Source organism: Copadichromis virginalis, linkage group LG6 (genome assembly GCF_057382275.1).
Source record: "Copadichromis virginalis isolate Kocher_CV1m ecotype Utaka linkage group LG6, C_Virginalis_male_GT1.1, whole genome shotgun sequence".
NCBI lineage: Eukaryota > Metazoa > Chordata > Actinopteri > Cichliformes > Cichlidae > Copadichromis > Copadichromis virginalis.
Window position 1 is genome coordinate 1,396,100 of NC_140623.1, and position 24,672 is coordinate 1,420,771.

The 24,672-nt window shown below is 39.9% G+C and overlaps 1 protein-coding gene across 1 annotated transcript; it reads left to right on the top strand.

Annotated features, from left to right (window-relative positions):
* The first annotated feature begins 546 nt into the window (after positions 1-546).
* LOC146706876 (metal transporter CNNM1-like) lies at positions 547-24,529 on the top strand. The gene is made up of 10 exons (XM_085458171.1): positions 547-2,096; positions 10,809-10,952; positions 11,051-11,191; positions 11,342-11,511; positions 11,621-11,711; positions 14,708-14,853; positions 16,615-16,897; positions 19,155-19,247; positions 19,654-19,758; positions 21,624-24,529. The coding sequence occupies exons 1-10, from the start codon at positions 668-670 to the stop codon at positions 21,701-21,703; spliced, it is 2,682 nt and encodes an 893-aa protein (XP_085314297.1). The 5' UTR covers positions 547-667; the 3' UTR covers positions 21,704-24,529.
* Positions 24,530-24,672: the final 143 nt, after the last annotated feature.

Genomic DNA, 24,672 nt, shown 5'->3' on the forward strand with positions numbered 1-24,672 from the left:
CACAGAGAGTCATTTCTGGATATTTTCCTGACTTCCATGACAGAACCATGTCCATTTTTAAAGCAGTGCTGTCTTATGACCTGGAGATCACAGCCAATTAATACTGATTTTCAGTCTTTTCCTTTGCACAGAGATCTCTTGAGATTTCTCTGAATCTTCTGGTAATATGAGATATTCAAAGTGTTTGCAGTTTTACACATTTTTACATGAATATTGTTTTTGAATTGTTCCTCGATTTGTTAATGTGTTTTTTCCTTCTTCTTTTTTGTTGTTCTTTTACTTATTGGTGAATCTCGACCCATTTTGACTTCTGAGAAACTCTTCCTGTCTGAGATGCTCGTTTTATACCCAGTGATGTTGCTGAGGATAAAGTCATTATTTAAACCTCGATGAAGGTTGAAAAGGATGCTTGGACTTGCTGAGCGCAACATATGTAATGTAAACTCCACAGTGAAATCCACGAGGCTATTATTAGAAAGTTGCGTCAGGGCAAGGTGGCGAGCCCCCCCCCCCCCCGCCCCTCTGTATGTGTGTGTGTGCTGGCGAACATCATTGTCAGCACCGCAGTCAGCGGAGCGCTGGTGGTCCCTCCTTCTTCCACATGGACCGGAACCGCGCGGCACGTGACCCGGAGACCGTGGACTGAGAGAGCTTCTCACACCGCATCATGGCTGCATCCAATGCGGCCGCGCGATACCGAGCCGTCTCCCTGCTCTGCTACGGGGCTCCGCTCTCCCTGAGCCGGCTGCTTCTGCTCCTCTGCGCCTGCTCGCTGCTGCCAGCCCCGGCGCTCGGGTTGCTCGGCTTTCGACCAGAGGAGACCGGGGCGGAGCTGTCCGTGGAGGACGGGGTGCTGAAAGCCACCGAGGGGACTCGCTTCATACTTCGGGTCTACTATTCCACCTCCTCGCAGAAGCTCAATCGTGCTCGTGCCAACAATGCCGCGCCCTGGATCGCCTTCATCGAAGAGCCAACTCCCGGTAGAGAGGGGCAAGTTCACCCGAAGCGAAACATGTGCATGGACAAGAACGCCAGCACCTCCGACATCGAGGTTTTGGGCTCTTTCAAGTCTGCTTCCAGTCAGAACTCGGTGCTGGTGGAGCTGCTGGCCAAAGACCTGCGGAGAGGGGAGAAGATTAAATATTATTCCATGTGCGCCTTTGACGGATCCAAATGGGAACACTACCGGACTAAAGATTTTTGGGTGGCCGTGAAGGAGCGCTCAGCAGTGCCGGAGCTCTGGCTGCAAGTGCTGGTCTCCGTCCTCCTGCTCGGGCTGTCAGCTCTGTTCAGCGGGCTGAACTTGAGCCTCCTGGCGCTCGATCCAGTGGAGCTACAGGTCCTCCAGAACAGCGGCACCGACACGGAACAGAACTACGCGCGGAAAATCGAGTCTGTGCGTCGGCATGGTAACTACGTCCTGTGCACTCTACTGCTGGGGAACGCGATCATCAACGCCTCGCTCGCCGTGTGGATGTGCCAGATCCTGGGCATGACCTGGCTCTCCACGGTCATTTGCGCCTTCGGGATCTTCTTCATCGGGGAGATTCTTCCACACTCGGTCGCATCGCGCCACGGCCTGGCCATCGCATCCAAAACCATCTGGGTGACACGGCTGCTCATGGTTCTCTCCTTCCCCATCTCATACCCCATCAGCAAGCTGCTGGACCTCATCTTAAACCAGGAGATCTCCAACTTCTACACCAGAGAGAAACTCTTGGAAATGTTGCGAGTCACCGACCCGTACCACGACTTGGTAAAAGAAGAGCTCAACATCATACAGGGAGCACTAGAACTGCGCACCAAAACTGTTGAGGACGTCCTGACTCCGCTGACCGACTGCTACATGCTGGCCTCGGACGCGGTGCTGGACTTCAACACCATGTCCGAGATCATGCAGAGCGGATACACGAGGATTCCGGTATTTGAGAACGAGAGATCCAATATCGTGGACATTCTGTTTGTGAAGGACCTGGCGTTTGTGGACCCGGACGACTGCACCCCCCTGAAGACCATCACCCAGTTCTACAAACACCCGTTGCACTGCGTCTTTAACGACACTAAACTGGACGCCATGCTGGAGGAGTTCAAGAAAGGTGAGAAGGGTGTTAGAAGGGAGTGGGTGTGGCATGTTAGCAGGTTGCTGGTGCTTCAAGTTTATAACTTAAGCTGTAACAGACTCTGTAAGTAACCTGGGTGAGAAAAGCAGGTGAGAGGTGGCAAAAACAAACAAACAAACAAACAAACAAAAAAACAAACAAACAACAAAAAAAACCCAACAACCCCGAAACATTCCTGTTGTGTACTTGAACTTGATTTATCTTTGCACTCATGAGTCCTGTTTTTAACAAGAAAGTTTTTTCTGCAGTTCATCATACTTGTGATGCTTTGCAGATGTTTTCCGGCGCTTTAAAGTGCTACAGTTGAGAAAGGGAGCAGGAAGGACTCAATGTCTCACTGCGGCACTTGTGGCATTCACACAGGGAAATCAAACCCTCTAATAAACTAGTATTTAATGTATGAACTTGAGACGGCAACTTGTGTACTGACACATAATTTGTTTTCTGCCACCTTTAAATTCGAGAATGATATGGGCCCTGGAAGTTGCAGCTGAGACAGCTGACCTATCTTTTAGCAGCAGTGCTTAACCCTCTTTCATCTCCAGATGGAATGCAAATATGCACTGTTGCAATCTGAAGCTGAAAAGGAGCTGTTCTTTTCCCCCTTTTTGTGTTTTTGCAGTGTGCACAGCTTCCCCTGCAGATTCGAAGCAGTCTTCCACCCTGCATGCAGGCAGCAGGCTGTTCCATCTTACTCTAGTTTTAAATGGGTGGGGTTCGAATTGGCCAATCACAGACCTTGCTGCTTATCACCGCCTTCCTGCATTCTCAGGGACCCTGCAAAGTCAGCACTTTTTTCTGCTGTGTTTGTGGTGAGGAGAGGAAGATAAATAGAGGACACCTTGGCCCAGGCAGACTCTGTTTGCGGGAGACGTTTGTATTTCTGTCTGTTTTGGCACAAAACAGCGAAAAGCTTTCACTGCCAAATGTCACAGAGGGGTTTCTATTTATTCTGAACATCTTTTTAAGCGTGTTGTAGTGAAATGCTTTTGGAAACATTTTATAAACTTGGTAATGGTAGAATTTTCCAGAAATGTAAGCTGTTTGACTCTTTAGCTTTAAGCACAAAAAGTTTGTCTTGTCTTACACATCCTGTAACAGACAAGCAAGACCTGTGTGTGGATTTAAAATGAGCTGCATATATTTGGATTATGTAGTAGCTTGTACTGTATGAAGCCAGATGCCATCAGAGCTGCAGGATGAACACAAATATAGTTCTTGTGTCGCTCTGCAACAAAGGGATCTGGATGAGATAATCTACACAGTCAGAGGATTATAAACAAGGTCTGTCCTTGGTGTGTGTGTGTGTGTGTGTGTGTGTGTGTGTGTCCCTGTGCCTCCTTGTCTCTGTGTAGGCACTGCAGCAGAAAAACTCAGGCCCTTTTATTCATTTCAGTGAGACTCCTGCAGTAGCTGGTGCTCACAAAGAGAGCTGCAGGAAACACACAGCTGCAGGGTGATCTATGGCACCGTGTAAAAGTCTTAAGGCACCCTTCATTTCTTTAAAACTTTCTAGGAAATGGGAACAAATAATAGTAATAAAAGCAATAGTCAATGATCACCTTTATTCTTTAACACAGCCTGAACTCTCTTAGGCAGATGTTCTTCTCATTTCTTTAAGTTGTCTTCAGGGTCTGCCTTTTGCTCTGTCCTCTGTTAAAATGATCCCAAACTGCTTCAATAATATTGAGGTTTTACTATCCAGGCATGCTTATACTGCATTGGCGGTGTGTTTGGGATCATTTTTGTGCTGAAATACGAAGCTGTTGGGATTCAGACACTTTCCAGATGGTATTTCACAGCGGGTCAAAATCATCATGTGCTTTGTCTTTATTCATAATTCCATCAGTTGTGAATTGCAAACACCACTGGCTGAAAAGCAACTGCAAAACATGTTTTACCGATGGCTGTAGACACGCATTGTTGCACCTCTCTCCTGTCTTCCTTCTTGCATATTGATGATGGTTCACATTTGGATTCATCACTCCAGAAGACCAGATTTCTGCTCATTTTCAGTTCTCGTGTGATTTGTTAGATCTCTCCTGTTAAATCTTTCCAAAAAAAAAAATCTTATAGACATGACTCTCATATACTGTTCATCAACTGTCGATAGATTTCTAGGCCTTCTTCTTCTTTTGTAGGTTTCCTCGGATTCTTTAAGGACACACTGCACAATATGTGAGGAGATGAGATATGACGTGTTTGGCTAATAACTCTTTGGGAATCAACTTGTTGATTTAAATATACTATTTTATGCCTGTTAAACTGTGCTATTTTTGGCATTTTTATTGATCCCATTAAAACATGAAAATGATGTGTTTTTGTGGCAGGTTGGTAGTAACAAAGTGTCTAAAGGTACAACTCAAAACTGGTTCTTTATTAATTGATTTGTTCTGTGTAGACACCACCCTGGTTCATCCTTGGAAAAAACAAAAACATCCCTCTGAAAACGGTTAGGTACAAAGACTGAACTGGAAATGAGTGGAAAAAATCCCAAATAAAAACTTTAAAAGATCTTTTAGAAAGCCTGAAGAATTATCGCTTTAAAAATGACAAGAAAGTCTGACTGCTTGGAAGCAAAATACTAAGAAATAAGCAGTGCCTCAAGTCTTTTTGCACAGTACTGTATAATGCATCAGTGGTTGCTCGACATATGCCTGCTGGCTTTGTGGGCTGATTTGAGCCAGAGCTCTTTCAATCATCAAGAAAAAGGAACATAAAACTAAAGAAATGAAATTCTAAGGAATAACTACAAATAAAGGGCTGATTATCTTTTATGCAAACACAGTTTTGCACTTTAGCCTTAAAGCATGATCATACCATATTTATTTGCATAGCATTTAGATGATTAAACAGAGCAGTCTGCAGGCCACAGGCATATTTGTTCAGCAATAAGCACAAAGCAATAAGGACAGTGTTGAAATCTGGTGTAGAAAACCTTTTGTACAATTTTCTTGCTTATGTGCCGCCTTGTCGTCATGCAGATGGTATCATATGTAGAGCAGGATTTCATAAGAGCCAGATTTATGTTGGCTTTTTTGAGTATTATGTATTCTTTTAAAAAAGAAGTAAAAGGCACAGTTTTAGTAGTTTTAGTACCAAAATATACTTAAAGTATCTAATATGCTTGCAGTGACCATTTTCAGAGGTATATACATTATATCATTGGGTAATTCTAATGTTTTAGCAGGAGATGCCATCCCTCGTAAAGCTCTAGATACACACTCACGGTTACTTTTGTGTTTTCAGTTGTGAGGAGTAGTAGAAGTACTGAAGTTACCAAAGATGAATATGAGCGGAGCTAGAGCCTGGTCGCAAAAGATGTTGATATTAAACCTCAGCTCTGGCTGAAAGGTCAGTTTACATCCAACCTTTTCTTTCGAGTGCATTTAAAACATTGTAATTATTGCTAAAATTACACTTCAGACCTAAATTCTGACTATAACAGGGAAAATAGTTAACCAGTGTTTAATGAGAGAGAGCGCATTAGCTGCAGTGCAGAACTGCAGCACATTAGCTGCAGTGCAGAACAGAGTAACAGGAGGGCTGGTTAGCAGAGGTGATAATTGATTGAAAGTAAGTAAAACATTGATGTGACTGCATCTGAAGGCAGGTCAGAGCTGCAGCAGAGAGTCTGCTGGTCTGGTGAGACTGCACAGGGATTCTTTGGCCGGAATGCTAAGCAGTGTGTCTGGCACAAATGAAAGCAGCCAAGTAACACATTTCCTGTTGTGTACAACGGCAGCACCAGTACAGGGGACCTTTAGTTTGCCAGGCATAGGGTTCTTTAAACAGGTGGGAAGCTGAATAAGAGCCCTGCACAGAAAGCTTGATCAAAGTGGGTTTAACAGAGAACTGAAACTAGGAAAGGAGTTTTGTCAGTGAAAGTCAGATTTCATTACTACCACCAAAAACACTACAGTATGAGTTTTCACTGATGGACATGCAGTGAAAAAAAAGAAGAAGTGAATGTTAGTTTAGGTCAGCTTTATCTAATGACAGGCATCAAGTTATGCTGTCCTTCTAGTGTAAATTCTTCATCCCTTTACACTATTTTTTCTTTTTCTGAATCCTCTCCCTTCTCTCAGTTCCCCTCAGTATGCAGTCTCCAAGGAGGGAGAGTATAAAATATTCAGTGTGCTGTATTTCTAGTTTGTCTCTCCGCCATCTGTTCTTTCTCATGTCCACTTCTTACATTTCAGTCCATAATCTGTTTAAGAGACATTTTAGAATGACGCATTTTCAAATAGGAACTATTTTCTTTATATGATTTCTTAGTTTTGCATATTTGTCATACTTGCCTGTTTTCAGATCATCAAACAAATTGTAATATTTTAGTAAATACAAAATGTCATTTTTAAATTATCATTTCATATATCAAGGGAAGAAGTTATTCAAAGCTACCTGGCCCTATGTGAAAAGTAATTGCCAACTGTATCTGGAAAGGGTTACAGAGAAGTTTCTAAAGCTGTGGGACTACAGTGAACTATGCATAAATGGAGAAAATCTGGAACAGTGGCTGGCCTACCAACACTACTCTAAGAGCACATCGAGAACTCAGAGAACTCAAAAGAACACTCGCCTCAGTTAAGATCAGTGCTTACGATTCAACAGTGAGAACGTGAGTGAACAAAAATGGCATCTGTGGGAGAGAAAACCACTGTCGACCAAAAGAAAACAGAGGCTCATCTTAGATTGGCTAAAAAAACATCTTGACGCCCTCCAAGTCTTTTGGGAGAATATTTTATGGACTGACGAGACAAAAGCAGAACTTGGTGAAAGGCTTACATCCTGTTACATCGATTATAAAACTAGTTCAGTGCTTCATAAAAAGAACTTCATACCAAAGGTCAAGCATGGCGGTGGTAGGTAGCCTGGGACTTTGTTGCTGGATGACTTGCTGTAATTGATGGAATCATGAATTCTGCTGTCCTAATGGAAAATGTCCGGACATCAGTTAGTGAGTTGAAGCTCAAGAGGTCTTGAGTTATGTGGCAGGACGATCATGTGAAACACAATAGCAAGGTCCAGCTATATAATTCTTTCCTTTCTCTGCTTTTTGCTTTGTTTTTTTAAAGTAAGCTATATTTAAAAACAGCATAATAAAACTGGACATTTCTTTGGTGATTTGAAAGATTTGATGGTGACAAAGATCCAAAAACAGCTACAAAATCAGGAAGAGGATAAATATTTATTCACAGCGCTGTAATGCTCCAACCATAAACTGTGCAGAGAGACGAGTACATCTTTCTGTGAAGAGAGGCTCATGTTATTGATATGGCTGAACTGTAACATTAGCTAGCAGCACAGGGTTTCTGTTTTGTTTTTTTGGATTGAAAATGTAGTTAAACAGAAAGAAAATAGTGCCTACATAAATCTGTTCAGCCACATTTGTGGATTTAAAAAAAATAACAGAGTAATGGTTTCAGGAAAGAGCCTTAGATGTTTAATAAATGCATATTTTTGGCAATTTGATCCTCTCAAGGGGAGTGCCTTTTTGTTAGGCAGACATCTCTACAGCCAATATCTCCAAACGGGGGAAATCTAACATAAATAACGCTAGGAGCCAGATGTAAAACTTGTAATTTTGACCTTATGTTGAACTTCCCCATAAGTGGCTTGGGAAGAAAGGCAAGTTACATGAGGACATTTCACCTGTCATCCATGAGGCTTCTTCAGATCTGAAGAATTGAACCTTATGAATGCTATGCATCGTTTCTTGTGTCTTGGTTTTGCTGTAGTCAGTCCCTCTTTACAGGAATGAAACCTGTAGGATGAGCTCAGTTCAGACATGTCAGCTGCCATAAGAAGACATAGTTTAAAACAGCTGGTGCAAGGAGACATTGTTTCCAGGAGTTGAAGGTTTAAAGGAATCCTAAACTTTTGATAAGATTAGTTTGTCTAAAAAAAGTTGCAAGGCTATAGACAATAAATAAATAAATTAATAAATAATAAATAAATTAGTAAAGTATGTTTAAAAAATGTTTTGTTTAAAATGTACTTAATTATCACATACACTTCTACCACTACTATTACAACTAAAACCCAACAACTAATAATAATAATAACAATAACAATAATAATAGGAGGAAGAAAAGGAAAGACAAAAGAAGAACACAATAATCGCAGGTCAACTGTGTTTCTGTTCTATTGTCAATAAATTATTGTTTTATCTTTTATGATGCTTTATATGGTATAAAGATGCTTTATATGTCTATATTTTGACTTATGTAGACCAGTTAAAGCTACTTTAGTTTGCCCTGAGACCTTACGGAGGAAGCTAACCCAACGCCATCTCCCCAAGTGAAATGAAGGCAGCCATTTTCTTTCGTTCTTTGTTGTGCCTGAAAATGAATAAATAAATGAAATGAAAAATGAAATGAATGAATGAATGATTGATGCCTTTACAATATAGCTGTTAAAAGTCAAGAATAAAAATGTTAAATTCCAAAACACTTGCTTTGAATAAATGAAAGATGTAATTGTGCAAGGAAAGACACTGAGACATAGTTGCCGTCTTTAAAAAACAGAATACTGTGAGAGAACGCACTGCACATGAGCCTCTCTCAGTCCACTTTGGATGTACGCCTGACCTATTTATCTACAAGAAACACTGCCAGAATCCAGAATCGTGTGCATTTGTGTTAGTCTGTGTTTGTGCATCAGTGTGTGCGAGGTAGTATTTGGCAGGCAAAGAGTGTAAGAGCAGAGAGCGAGGAAGTTCATTTGAAGCCAGGCTGCTGAGAATAGGAGGGGCTACAAACAAGGGCTCACTCTTTACTCGGTGAACTCGCTCTTCCATTATGTTTCCTACACATCTCAAACAAAATAAGATCAAAAGACAATCCTGTCAGCCTGACTAAGCACTTCATCATTTTGTTTTGTTTTTCTCCTTTGTAAAATATGCTCCCAAACAAGATTTTCATCCAGCAGTGCATGGATTATTAATTATGCCATTTATCTTTGGGAACGCCACAAGATGCTACCTCCAAAAGCGCACACTCATCAACCTGGAAGTAAACACAGCAGGAGCATGCAGACTTTCATATGATGGATTGTGTTTTTGCATCCAGAGCGCCCTTTGTATTAAATCCCATCTGCTGTTACACCCACTCCATTCAGCTCCCGCTGGCGCTCCACTTACTGAACATCAGACAGCACAGCTCCACTCAGTCATTATGCCTCATACTGTGCAGTGGAAAGGGAAGGAGCATTACTTAAATCTAATCCAGAGGCTAAATATGAAATCTAATCATCTTATTTGACACACCAACACTTTACAGGATAACTGTATTCCAAGTCTCACATCTCAAGAATCAAAAGGTCTACTGTTAGTAAGTCAAGTTAAACAAATTCAATCATCATTTTATAAAATTGTTTCCAGCAATCGATTGCCTCAATTTTAAGGGTCTGTACTAGGGTAGCTTTGCATGACTTATACTTCAAAATAATCCTTGTTTATCTTATACTGAGTCTTTGTGCAGCCCATAATTCCCTTCACTGTGGGTTTTTAGGAGCTTCCTCTCTCCTTCTGACTTTACTTTGTTCTGATTGCCTGTTCCTCGTAAACATTACAGAGTTAATCGGCAGGTGGGCGAGGCTTCTGTGCTTAGAGCCAGAGAAGTGTGAATGAGATGACCATATTACGAAGTTGTGTTTGTTTGTTTGTGACATCATCGTATCGTAAGTTTTTTAAAAAGACTGACGTCAGCATGTTGCAATAAAAAGAAAATGTAATAAAAACAAAGCAAAGTTGTAAGTTGTTGCCCTTGAGGGGGAAGTGCTCTTTAATGTTCTGTTGGTTCTCTGTTTGTTCATTATTGTGTATTCTTGTTTGTCACATTTGACTTCACTGACTTCTAGTTCTGTGTTTCCCTTTTTTTCTAGTTATTTTCATGAACTTTCTGCCTTAGGTTTATTTTGTTATATTCTATTGTTATTTTCTTTCCCTTGTGCCCTGCTGTGTAAAGTTTATATGTTTGAGTCTGTTGTCAACTGATTGTGTATTTCCTCTTTTACTTTGGTAGTCTTTTGTCACCGGTGCTTTACATTGAGTTCTACTTCCCTTGTCTTGTTGTTCATGATTTGTTTCTGCTGTGTTTCCCACCTGCTTTTTCAAGCCTCAGTACCTTTGGTATTTATTGTCTCAGTCTCCCCTTGCCTTTGTCGAGTTGTCCCACATTGCTGTGTGTACCCCAGTGTAGTAATTCCTCATAACTCTTGGATTTTATTTTTTGTTTTTAGACTGTGCTTTTTTTGACTGCTCCAGCATTAAATGATGTTAAATTCCACCTGTGTTCTGCATGTGGGTCCACTAACAATCATCACACTCCACACAGTTTACTGTGACAACCAGTCATGGATCTTACTGGAGAACATCCATATAAAAAATGAAACACTGGGGATAGAAGCTACTATCACTCTGATACTCATCTTCATACAAGGTTGTTAAATAATAGTTCAGTCAAAGGTAATGACTTTGCACGCTGCTGTTGAAATTTCTTTTCCATTAGTGATATTTGTGAAGCTGTGTAAAAGTTAAACAGGACCATATTGCATATTGTTTTAAATATTAAAAAAGGTTATATTTACAGCTGGGTAATCTGAATGGATTTCCTTGTATTTATACATACTGCAAATGGCTTTGAGTGAAAAGTGACACTGATTCGAGACTCACTGTGCATGCAGGGAAGTCCCACCTCGCCATCGTGCAGCGTGTTAACAACGAGGGTGAGGGTGACCCTTTCTACGAGGTGATGGGCATCGTGACCCTGGAGGATGTCATTGAGGAAATCATCAAGTCAGAGATCTTGGATGAGACAGATCTCTACAGTATGTGTGCAAACACACGTGCATAAGCTCAAATGTACGTACGTGGTCAAAATACATGGAAATGTAAGAGTTAATCAGGCTGTTTTTATGTGTCTAAGCTGATAATCGCACAAAGCGTCGTGTTTCTCATCATGAGCGAAAGCAGCAGGACTTCTCCATCTTCAAACTGTCAGAAAATGAGATGAAAGTGAAGATTTCCCCCCAGCTTCTCCTGGCAACACATCGTTTCCTCTCCACAGGTAGCAGCCAATCAAATCGCCTCTCTGTCTGTCAGAGCGCTTACATTTCTGCATAATATGCAACAAGAACATCAGTGTTTTAGCAACTGTAACAAGAATATTTGCAGCGTTTGTCTTCACCCAATCCTGTATCTTTTTGCTTTTTTTCAGAAGTGGAGCCCTTCAAACCAACACACATCTCAGAGAAGATCTTATTGAGGCTCATCAAACACCCCAGTGTGGTTCAAGAACTCAAGTTTGATGAGAAGAACAAACGAGCCTCTCAGCATTTCCTGTTCCAGCGCAACAAACCAGTGGACTATTTCATCCTAGTGCTACAGGTACCTGTAAGAATTTGACCTTCCGCCATGGCAGTAATTAGCTATGGCTATGATATCCTGTGTGCCAGTCAGTCAGATCACGTTATATTTCTCCAATATTATTTTGCAGGGTCGAGTTGAAGTAGAGTTTGGTAAGGAGGCACTGAAGTTCGAGAATGGAGCGTTCTCTTATTTCGGGGTCCCGGCCATCATGCCAGCAGGTACAAAAGACTTTCCCAAACATCATTGAACTTACAAATATATTAGACCACCACCGAATGTAAGGTTTATACCACAGCAGTCTTAGATTAACATTATTGTTAATTTGCAACATCGTTTTTTTATGTTTCTATAATGGTTAATACGCTAGTATGCCCACGCTCTTTAATGCTAAAACATAGTTATTGTCTATTAAACTTACTATTTTAGAAAAAGCAGAAATAAAATAGTAAAGCACTTTTTTATTATCATGCCAAATTGGACTTACTTACCCTCATAATAACATAAAATCGTGGGTATAAAATATGAATTCAGTCAAATCAATTTAATCATTTTTCATTTTTAAGTTTCTAAAACATTTGTCTTGTTTGGTTTGTTTTTTGTATCACAGGTGATTTAATAAACTTGTTAAGCACTGTGTGTGGCCTGATTATTAACCTTTAGTATCTGCTGTCAAAATGATAGAAGCAAAAATCAACACAAATTCACAGAAAAACTAAAAATGAGTTTATAAACCAACGAGCATGAAGCCAGAACTCCACATACTCTGAAACAGCTTCACCATTTATAAATATAAATACTGCAAATTCATCATGACACACCAAAAAAGAGTATACAGAAGATGTAAAACCTCCACCCTAGACTGTAACGCACTTTCTATCAGATATAAACAAATGAGTCGCCAGATATCAAACCTTTCCTTGATCAGTGAGAGGATTTTAAAATCAAAGCAAATTTGAAAGATTTAGTTCTAGTTGAAACTCTAAAAATCTCGGCATGTTTTTAAGTAGTTTGCTGATGAATGTTTTTTTAAAGCAACAAGAAGACTGATAATAAGAAAATTTGTATTTTATTGTATTTGTCTGCTTTGAAGAGTATAGTGATAATTCACAGTTTATTCATTAAAGATTATGATAGAATGCTTTCAGTTGTGCAGTTATATATGCTTGTTAGGCACATAAAGTTAAAGGCACAGATTTTTGTTTCATTGTAATTGAATAAAAACATTCACCGTGTTCCAAATTATTATGCAAATTGTGTCATAAAGATTAAATAAGTTGTTTTTCAATTAAACCCATGGATGGAATTGTGTCTCAGGGCTCTTTGGATGACTGAAATCAGTCTCGGACACCTGTGATCATTAGTTTGCCAGGTGAGCCCAATTAAAGGAAAAACTACTAAAGAAGGATGTTCCACATTATTAAGCAGACCATCATTTTCAAGCAATATAGGAAGGAAAAATGATCTCTCTGCTGCTGAAACGTGTGCAATAGTTGAATGCCTTGGACACGTAATGAAAACCTTTGATATTTCACGAAAACTTAAGTGTGATCACCATAATTTTAAGAGATGTATGGCTGACTCACAGCACACACAGGTTCGTGCAGATAAAGGCACAATGATGAAGGTTTCTGCCAGACAAATACATGAGATTAAGTGAGCAGCTGCTAAAAGGCCAAAGCAAAGCAGCAAACGGTGCTGGTGCCTCTGGAGCCCTGCGAACATCAAGGTGTAGGATCCTCCAGAGACTCGCAGTTGTGCATAAACTTTCTATTCGGCCACCCCTAACCAATTCTGACAAGCAGAAATGCCTGCAGTGGGCCCAGAACTACAAGAAGACTAATTTTCAAATAGTCATGTTCCCTGATGAGTGCATTGCAACCCTGGATGGTCCAGATGGATGCAGTGGTGGATGGTTGGTGGACAGCCACCATGTCTCAACAAGGCTGCAACGTCAGCAAGAAGGTGGTGGAGTCATGTTTTGAGCCGGAATCACGGGGAGAGAGCTGGTTGGCCTCTTTAGAGTCCTTGAAGGTGTGAAAATGATCCCTGCAAAGTATGTGGAGTTTCTGACTGACCACTTCCTTCCATGGTAAAAAGAGAAGAACTGTGCCTTCTGCAACAAAACCATCTTCATGCAAGACAATGAACCATCTCCTGCAAGGAATACCTCGGCATCATTGGCCGCTATCGGCATAAAAGGAGAGAAACTCATGGTGTGACCTCCATCCTCCCCTGACCTCAATCCTATTGAGAACCTTTGAAGCATCCTCAAGCAAAAAAAAAATATGAGGGTGGAAGGCAGTTCAGATCCAAACAGCAGCTCTGCGAGGCTATTCTGACATCCTGCAAAGACAAAGTAGAAACTTTCTGAAAATTCACAAGTTCCATGGATGCAAGAATTGTAAAACTGCTATCAAATAAGGGCTCCAATGTTAATATGTAACTTGACCTGATGTTTTTGATTGAAATAGCTTTTGATTTCAGTAAAATTGATCTACTAATGCTGCAAATTCAACAAATGACCATTTTCACTTCTCTACAACCTATAAAATGTTTTGAAACTCTGTGTGCGTAATAATTTGGAACAGTGCATTTTAACTTTTTTATTTTTGAAAAACATACTGTTTTTATTGGCAGTTTTGTTGAGTAACATTTGAATTATACTCTAATGGTTGATGACTCGAAAATTATGCTGACTGTCACTTGACCAACTATTTAGAAAAATTAGAGAAAGATATAATTTGCATAATAATTTGGAACGCGGTGTATTTAAATATTAGGTTAAATGTAAAATGTGAGATCTGCCATTTGCATGTGTCCCTTAGTGACTCCACCATGAAGCAAACACTGTGTAGTGAATGAACACTAGTTCCCTAAACATGCATAATATACTGCTTGAGTGAAATTGTGCAAACACATAGTGTATTTGTGAAAATGCTCTGAAACTCTTCAAAAATCTTCAGTTGTAGCATTTAAATGCTCTGAGTGGCAGCATTTAAATATTTAAATATTATTGTAAGATTTGTGTGGTAAGGAGTCTAACAGTATTAAATATTAGATATAACAGGGCGTAATGTGAACACTTCTGAGTCTTTTAACTGCCATGCAGCTGCAGCGACATCCCTGAGATCTTTCGTGATTTGACTGACACTCCTCTACCATTTTTCTGTCCTTGTTAAAAGATACATGTTTGATATCATATCCTCCTTTGCAGTCCACAGATCGCCCTCTCGTAGCAGCGGTTTGGACCGCTCTGAGTCGATGCTCTATGGGGGAAGTATGAGCCAGCTGAATGGAGGGGGGAATGTCTACCTGCCAGACTACTCTGTAAGGCAGCTCACTCACCTTCAGCTCATCAAGGTAAAACCTGAAACTCACATGGTGTCTGAAAGCGTTCTTTTCATTTGGAAAGACGACATGCTTTACAATGCACATGTACTCTGACTTGAATGGAGAGGGAGACGGTATAACCATGACTGAAAAAAGTTCATTACATTTATTAACTTTTTGCTGAGACTAAATATGAGGCTACATGTTGGAATTTTCTTACTTCATTTAATTTGGGGATTTTGTTGAAGGACCATTATCGGCACCAAACCAGAGACTGAACTTCATAACGGGATTATTTTATAAAATTACAGAATTACTGAAATGTCTGAACGCTTATTGTAGATCTACCATAATACATAAGTAAATAAAAACTGTGCTGCCAGCATCTGTGTTCCATCTCATTCATAATATAACATTAGATTAATAAATTCTGGTATGATGGGCTCTTACATCACATTGGTCAAGGAACAAATATTTAGTTTTTTGGTTTGTTCTTAGGCTTATGTGACTGCTCTGAGTTTGCTGAAGAACTGTATTAATGAAGAGCATGTTTGGAGGAAGTCTGACATTCCCAAAATCTTTTGCTCATAGCTCCTTGGAAGAAATATTTCCCTGACTGAAATTCGGACTGAAAAAACTCTGGTCACTTAGGCGTCAGCTATCAGAACAAAATGAAATCAGATAAAAGACAGACGGGGGAAAGTGTAACACAAGATTGCCCACAATCTTGTGTTATTATTGTAGGGTCTACCTTACAATATAAAGCGCCTTGAGGCGTCTGTTTTTGTGATTTGGCGCTTTATAAATAAAATTGAATTGAATTGAAAAAAAACCCAAAATTAAATCCACCCCCACAGTATACAACAAATGTTACTGGGATAGACTCAGATATATTAAAATCCCTGTTATGGTAAACTACAAACTGAGTTCTGATCAATATGAAGAAACTAAGTTTCAGGAAAAATATTAGGATCAGTCCTTCAGAGGACCATGCAAAGTCACAGTGTAACTAATGACGGGAGAATTCTCTTCATTTCCATCTTTTTGTTCTTTACATATCTCAATCATCACAATCATCCAGTCGCCTTCAACCTTGGCAGTACAGTGCTATTACAGTGTACACACACACTCACAGCCATATTTGTTTGGATATCAAATATCAGATGCAGAACATTCACTGACATTATTGTATAACCAAATCACTTACTCCTAAATTTAACATCACCACTGAGTGCTAAAGCGAGCTTGTCCTTAAAACTTCAGTTTTTTTAAACAGTAACTTAATGATTGCCTTTCCTGGCAGTGGTTAGAGGGCATCGGTGTCTGAGTGGACGAGGTACTAGTGATGAAATTCAGTTTTCTCAGACGACTTCTCGCAGTGTTGAAAGAAAGCTATACTGTGACAATGGTGCAACACAAAAGGCCTGAGGATCATTAACGATGACACAAATGATCTTGAGACAATGAATATTTAATGAGATCTCTCGAACTAAGCAGCACACGTTACCGTCCTCATTAACATTGTCCTTGATTTCATCTCACTTGTAGCAAAAGACAAAAAGAAAGTTGACCATGACAAGTAAAGACAAGTCTGATATGATGGGCGTTACATCACACTGAATAAGGAAAAAACATTTAGTCAAAAATGGACAAAAATAAGAGATTTTTACACTATTAATTACTAGATATAACAGGGTGTAATAAAATCGAATTACACAAAAACTTTTAGAAAAGAATAGGTTCATGTTCAACTCTTAATAATACCCATAATCCTCTGCTTCTATGTATCAGATCACCCGGAGTCACTACCAGAATGCAGTAACAGCTACCCGGATGGACAGCTCCCCTCAGACCCCTGATGCTGACACCCGTCTGACAGAAAGCAACTCCCCGACCCCCGGGCCTCCAGCACCAGAGCCCACCACCACCACACTGATGCCCCCAGACCACACTACTGCCACCCTTATGCCCCCACCCAGGGAGCCAAGTCGGCCCAGTTCAGCCCGAACCCGGGGACAGCAGTCCAGTGTGCCGCACAGCACCTCCCTGCTGAATGAGAAGAACCGCATTGTCCGTAAGTATCCTCGACTCCAGAGACAGGGAGTCATACCGTGACAACAGGGATGACTTGAAGCAGGTTTCATGTCACAGTGATGTCAGTAAGAGATTATTTGAGCCATCAGAGGTAGAAAGCCATGCCACTCCTGCAAATGAGTTTTTTCCTAAATCGATAAGGGTGTAATATTCAGTATGACTGGAATTGAATACCCTGAGCTCCCTAAAACAGCATGTTTAAAAACGAGTGAGTGAGAGATAAAACCACAGAGTGAAATGATAGAGACAATATTAATGACATGAGCTGTGTGGGTTTCTTCGTTTTTTCTACTTGAGAAAATGTTTAAGTGTAGGGTCGGCCCTGAGAGCTGTGTAAGTATTAATTTCCTTAAGTAATTAATTTCTGGTTTTTGGATTAAAATTAAACATTAGATGGCAAATCAAAGTTTAAAGGATTTCTGGTTAGATGAGGTAAAACATTAAGGTAAACATGTACTGACCACATTTACTATTCCATTTCTAATTTTTAATGTCATTATTATTCAAGTAAACGCTTCTTTTGACTTATTATTTAATGTATGTTGACATGTCGCGACAAATGCTTTTGACACAGAGTCTCTACAGTCTTGGTTGAAGACTGCAGCTCGACCAAAATGAACTTTCTGCCTTTGAAATGGTCAGTTTGAAGGCTGGGACCAGATCTGCAGTCACTCACAGTCAGTTGCCATCTTCAAAGTGATTTTAGTGCATCGAGACAGCAATAAAACAACAATAGGACGTCATCAGTCTGCTATCAGTTTGAGATTGAATGGGTTGACAGTTACATGCAAGCTAGTATAGTGATAGTATAACTGAGATAAATTGGTGAAAAGTACCGATGTGCTGCATTCTTCAATCACAGAAATTCATATTAAACGACTTGAACATTAAACTAACTACTTACGTTCAGAGGCTACCCACCTGGTAGGTCAGCAACAGAAATTCTGTTGCTGCAAGACAACAATTTAACTGCAAAATGACACAGGTGCTCTGCAGCGGTTTACAGGAATATAACCACATCACAACCAACTGAGTTGAGTGTCCTACTGCAAACAGATGCCTTGGTGCATGCTGACTTAGACAGATTGAAGCCTGTTGGAAATCTGTCTGCATTTATAAATTAGCCTACCTTTGCCAAATTGCCTGAGGCCGATTGCTGTCAGTGCAGCTCAGACCACAGCAGTTTGTGGCGTTGCACGCTGAACTTCTGGGCACTGAAGTTGTGACTGCATCTACTTTAAATTTGCTCCAAATGTGAAAACATTCAATGCAAACATCAGCCACTGATTTTTTTCCTCTAGTGTGACTGAGCCATTAAGAAGTCATGTTAAAACCAATATTAGGATAGTTAACATAAGCTTTTTTTAGAATTGGTAATATATAGTGCTTTTCTACTTTACCTGAGCACTCAAAGCACTTTATACATCTTGGCTCGTTCACCCATTCATACACGTGCTTTTTCTCTGCCTTTTCTACATAAGTGCTTTCACATACACTCATAGTCCGATGGATGCATCAGAGACATGGTGTTAGTATCTTGCCCAAGGAGTAGATGGTACCTACCTGTAGTGATAGAGCCGCCAATGGACTCTAGTCAATGGAGTCCATTGGAGGGTCAGGACATTGTTCCACATGTAGGACAAAGTTAACCCACTGCAGACCTGCTGTCATTGCTGGAAATATTCAGTTTGGCTGAAGTATTTCCCTGGAAACTACTTCAAATACTTCAAAAAGCTTTAGGATCAGTGAATCCTAAAGTCTGTAGGATTCACTCACTTGCTAACTGGTGACCTTTATCAACTCTACTAGCATATAGCAAACAGGAAATTGGAGAGACTTTGTACCAGGAAACTGAAAGGTTAGAGCCATTGTCACCTACTATCTAATCTAGAGTTTCAGTGAGTGGTTGCTATTTTATTTTCATTCATAATTATTATACTAAACAATTATGTTGTATAGTTTATTGTTCAACATTTGGTATATTAAATTATCTACTCTGTAAAGTTATCCAGTTTTTTAAAAATGCGATTTCCTCAGAGTCTAACATGGGATTCAAACATTTCAAAACCCAAAACCAAGAAAAACATGCTATTTCTGCTAAAAACAGTTTTATTCACTAATCAGTAAAAGATTTCACATCTTTTAAATGTCCAGTAAATCCAGTAAAAAAATCCAGTAAAACAAACTACATCATGTGTTTTTTGATGTACATGTTTCTGTGGATGTGTCTTCTGCAGGTAGCAAGTCTGATGGCCAGAAGAGTCCGAGTGATTCGGTGTTTCTGAGGATGGATGAGATCCCCTACATCAGAGAGGACAGATGTGAGCCTGGTTAGTCTAACGGTTTATGTTAAAAAATAAACGCTTCCACACAAAATATAGACACGGGTACAGAGAGGAAGTCACGTCCATGTCTTTAACGGTGACAGCAGACATGAAACCTATACAACACTAAAATATTCCAAAAGAACACACTCGTCACACTACACATCATCACGGAAAATCTTTTTCTGCATTAATGCATGTAAGGCAGGTTTACCACCAGCTTGAATCCTTGAAAAAAGCTTGAAATCTCCAAACACAAACATAATATAACAGATAGTTTTAGCACATGGCTCTCAAACTTAGCACAGAGTCACACAGGACTTTAGTCTGTCCTCTAGCAGAGACCAAAGCTATTTATCACTGACAGGTCATAATCTCTCTCTCTCTCTTTCTCTCTGTCTCTCCCTCTCAGACATGGCCTCTGTTCCCATAGAAACGGACACATCCCCTTTCATCAGCAGCCTGTCGCTGAGTGGTTCAGAGGACACACTGGGCAAGAAACTGCTGCTCAAACTAAGTCAGTCACACACAAGCCACCTATTCACCAACCCTTTCTATTCATTTCACTCACTTCCTACTTGGATTTGATTCACATGCAAACTCAAACACACACACACACACACACACACACACGCGCGCTCACACACACACACACACACACACACACACACACACACACACGCGCGCTCACACACACACACACACACACACACACACACACACACACACACACACTTAAACATACATTAGTGTTTTGGACTTGCCTGCTCTGTATTCTCGTGCTGTTTCTGGACGATGATTCCAGCGCTTTGTGTCAGATCGATGTGTAGGAGGCTGCTGCTGCTGCTGCTGCTGCTGAATTTGAAAAACAAATCTTCATGAAAGTAAAACTATACACAAACAACAACATATGACATTTGAGTTTTGTTGATTTGGGTATTTCTATGTAAATCGTTTACTTCTCTTCATTTCAAACTGAAATGAAAACCTCAAAGAAATAAAGCTTTGTGCACGCAGGATTAAAAGCGTTGCAGAAATTAGAGACAATAGAAAGTCAAAGATAATCAACAACTTTAGGTGAATATTTAAAGTGAATACAGGTGAAAAATCACTGTTAATGAGAAGTGAATCAGTCCTGAGATAAACCTTTCTCAACTTCAAGGCAACACTGTATATAAATGCCACTTGTTTTGCACATATTCAACTCTGTATATTTTATATATTTTATTATTATTATTATTATTTTATTTTATTTTTTTACTATTTAATTTGTAAAAATGTGTATACACACACACACACACACACACACACACACACACGTAGGAAAATATTTAGTATACACATCCAGAAATGCATACACTATTATATATTGTACATATATTTATTAGTTTCAGGTTGGCCATTCTTGTATTTTGCTCGTTTGTGTTGTTGTGTTTGCACATCTCTGTTGCTTGTGGGGCTCGCACACAAGAATTTCACTCGCATGTGCTGTGCCAGTGTGCCTGCACATGTGATGTGACAATAAAAAAAAAAAAAGTGATTTGATTCGATTGAGGCGATTTCCAATGAGATCACAGGATACGGGTAATTGACATGACACAGGGCAGTAAATACATTAGATTGTTACCTAAGTAACTGGAGCCTGGAACTCACCATTCAAAGCAATACACCATGAGCAGATTGCTGCCTGTGTGGATACAGCTTAACAAATGCTTACAGAAGCCTGTAAAGGACGTTTAAAGTGAAACTGAGTGAAACTGAAAGATTGATTGATTGAGTAAAATAGAACTAAATGTAATGCTCCACATATGTATGCTTAATATGAGTGAAAACTACAATCTCCATCTGGTGTATAAAACAAATTTGACTGATTTTTATTCCAGTTTGCAAAGAATTGATGCTTTTGGTTTCCACTGATTGTTTAGATCAAAGTGTTTCCTTCTTTTTGTTGAGAAAATTACTTTTTGGTTCATAGAAACCTGTTACTTTATGATACTTCATCCTCAAGCGCAATGATGTGTTTTTATCTTTTTACGAGAAACTAAAAACAATTTTAAAAACCCAAAAGAAAAGAAAAGAATTTTATTTTAAACAACAACAACAAAAGCCTCAGCCATGTTGATTTATCAGAAAGTCTGGACATAGACAGGCGATTGATAAACAGAAACATTTCAATGTGTTTCTAGTAAAAATTACACATTAAATTAAGATCCAAAGCCTTACAATGCTAGTAACTGGCAATAATATGTGACCTTAGTTAGAAGCCAAAATAAATGCTGTCTATAAATTTAAATCTAACAACAGTATGGTAGTTTCTAGTAGGTGTATGACAGGTACACCGGTCCTTCTGCATTTAACTGTTAATGTGTTTTGTTTCCTCAGGCCACAAGAAGAGGAAAAAATCTCGTGAAGGGGAAAAAACACCAGAGGACATTTCAGAGCAGCCGCTGGTGAAAACCTAGCAGAGTGTGTGTGAAACAGCCCAGAATACACTCCATCATGTGATGGTTCTTTAAGCTGTTTGTAAAGACAAATGTGGCTGCTGAATTACAGCTCTCAGAGTTTTATCTGAAAACACACTCCAAAAGCCCGCACTGTTGGAGACCGTAAAGTGGGCCAGTTTCCAAGAATGCACAGAACCTGTGGGTGGAAGACACCATCCTAACAAAAAGCGGGGGTGCAGCTTTAGCAACATGCACCAAACCCTTTGCTCTTTGATTCACTGTATCAAAGAACACAAGCTTCAGCTCTATGCCATGGCTTCTCATCTCCAGGTTCTTGTGTGGATGCACATGTGTAAAGAAAAGACTGTGAATGTAAAAGATTTATAGAAAAATAGGGGTTTTTTTTACTCACGTAAGACCACTTCTTCAATGGAGCTAAAGACACTGATGTTGCTCGGGAAACAGAGGGAAGACACCAAAGATGTTGCTGTTTTGTACGTACTGCTCCAAATGCACAACTGAAATTATAGTAAAGGTTCTTTTAGAGGCAGCCTGATTAGCACCCTTTAAATAATAATTAGAGTTTCAGCCTACAGTGCAGAAATACTATCTATTTGCATTCTATTTGTTAACACCTGCATTTTATATACTGCATATGAAATATGCACGCATTTTCCACCAGTTGCTCACAAAATGTGGTCACACTGAGAAATAGTGAAATAGCATACAGCAATTCCTGATGGTATGGAGGCCTAGAAGTGCCAACAGAAAGAAAGAAAGAAAGAAAGAAAGAAATGAAAACATCAGTGCCCAGCATTGCTGATGCTTGTGTGGTGTAGGCTATTACAGCAGTGAATTCACATCCATAGGGATGAATGCCATGTACGAATATAATGTAAACCTTTCGATGTGCCCACGTGTTTCTACCCATGCGGTGAATCGATTCAGTAGATGAAGACAAATATATGGTTATGATAATATATTTTTCAACTGCACGTGGGTATTACGATTGGAGCTCTAAACCTCCTGTTCATTTTATTCATCACTGAGTCTGAGAATCATTTAAGTGTCTGTAAAACGTGGGCTGGAGACAAATCTCCTGTTGAATGTCGAACACAAAGTCATTCCCTGTCTTGCTGAAAGCGATTAGCTTAGCTTGGCCTAAATCCTGGAGTCTGGCGCAATTTGCTTTAAGCGGCTAAAATCAGCGTTTTGTTGTGGTAACAATAAAACATCCCATGCAGAGGTGTTCGCAAAGGGCTAGTGAGCATTTAGTTGGTAGACACTACGGCCAAAAAATGGCCACCATGATGTCATCTATTTGTTAGAGAAGTCTCATTGTTGGGGGTTATGCGGGTTTCATGGATGCCATGTTTTAAACTCATGGCTCAGAACATCAGGAAAGTGTTATTTTGGAAATAATCCAGCATTGAAATATTGTTCTGCTCTGATATTTGCTACATGTGCTGCAGGCAGTGCTGAGTGTATGAGAAACTGTGGCTGCTGAGCCACAGAGCCAAAGAGGATGTAATGATTATATAACTCTCCTTAAACGTTGTCAGCGGAGGTGGTGGTGCGGTCTTTAAAAGGCTCTGTTTGTTTTTCTTTTTCCTTCATGTATCCACCTACAGTTCATACGACAGCAGTGCTGAAAACTCCCAGTGCCAGTTTGTGGATGACATCATCGCTTGAAATCATGCTCCTTCTCGGTTTTGATTGTTGAGACATGTCGCTTTTTTGATCACTTTTGTGAAGTATAATATCCTGCCACTCTTATTGTGTAGGAAAAAGATTCAGTAATAATGTCTGAAGGCCCAAATCATTCAGGTTTTTGGTGATCTGTGAAGAGCTGCCTCTGAACCTGCGCTTTCTGTTTGTCTGCATGGTACAGCAGGGATGGGATGGGAGGGTGTGGCACTGTCACTGAGGTTCAGGATCAGATTTGTGCCACTGCAGCATAGACCTGGAGCAGGAGGAGGAGGAGCAGAAGGAGGAGGAAGAAATGTGAAAAGAAGGAAAATGCACTTAAAGGCCTAAAATTTGACTCGCCGATACAGTTTTGTTTCCTGACTGAAGCCACTTTGCTGCATTACTTTGTAAAATGTTATCGTGCTGCGTCATCTGCACTTAAAAACTCTACTTGCATAATTGGTTGGAGGGGAGGATTAAAGACCTTGATTTGTTTAAAGTGAATTTTGAAAGACAGTCAACAAATTAGTGAGAAGCATTAGCATCAAACAGCCTCGCCCAGCAGTACAAACACATATTTAGGAACTAGTGGGAGGGGTGCTTTTCAACTCTGCTCATTGGTTAATGTAACAGGAGGCCAGGCAGAGAGAAACATCCCTCCTGAGTACAATACATGAAACCTGCTGAATCATTTTGCTGCATTGGGGCACCAGCCTCAGCCAATCAGCAGCATCCTTTGAGGTCAAATCCAGACAATAACAGATTCTGCTGCAGGACGTTGTTGATTTGTTAGGTCGGTTCATGCTTCCTGCTGTACATCTATTTGAGCTTCGGAGATCAGGATGCGCTCATAACATGTCTGAGATCAGTTCTGTATATTCACTATTTCTGCTATGAGACAAGGTAATGTCAGCTGATGAGTGCAAATTTGTTTTCAGCTGTTTTCACTGTACTTTCTAACAGAAGGAGCCGAGCTGCAGACATGTACAGACAGCATTTCCTTGGAAATATGAGAGTTTAGTACTTGTAAAATAGAAAAGCAACTATGTGATGTTTTTTGTATCAGAATATACAAAAATACAGAGTTCCACAAAATACTGAATTTTAACAGTCTGATGTGTTTATTTTATATTAAAGACAAATCTGGTGATGATATATTATGGTTTATTTTTCTTGCTTTAAACATTTCCCACAAGACCAAACCAACCAACATGATCTTATTGACAAGTGTCGTTGGTGCATTATTATTATTATTATTATTATTATTATTATTATTATTATTATGAAGCTATATTATT

Coding starts and splice junctions, on each gene's coding strand:
- LOC146706876 (XM_085458171.1), top strand. CDS start 668: ATGGCTGCATCCAATGCGGCCGCGCGATACCGAGCCGTCTCCCTGCTC. Junction 10,953..11,050: donor GGATGAGACAGATCTCTACA/GTATGTGTGCAA, acceptor TATGTGTCTAAG/CTGATAATCGCACAAAGCGT. Junction 14,854..16,614: donor CTCACCTTCAGCTCATCAAG/GTAAAACCTGAA, acceptor TCTATGTATCAG/ATCACCCGGAGTCACTACCA.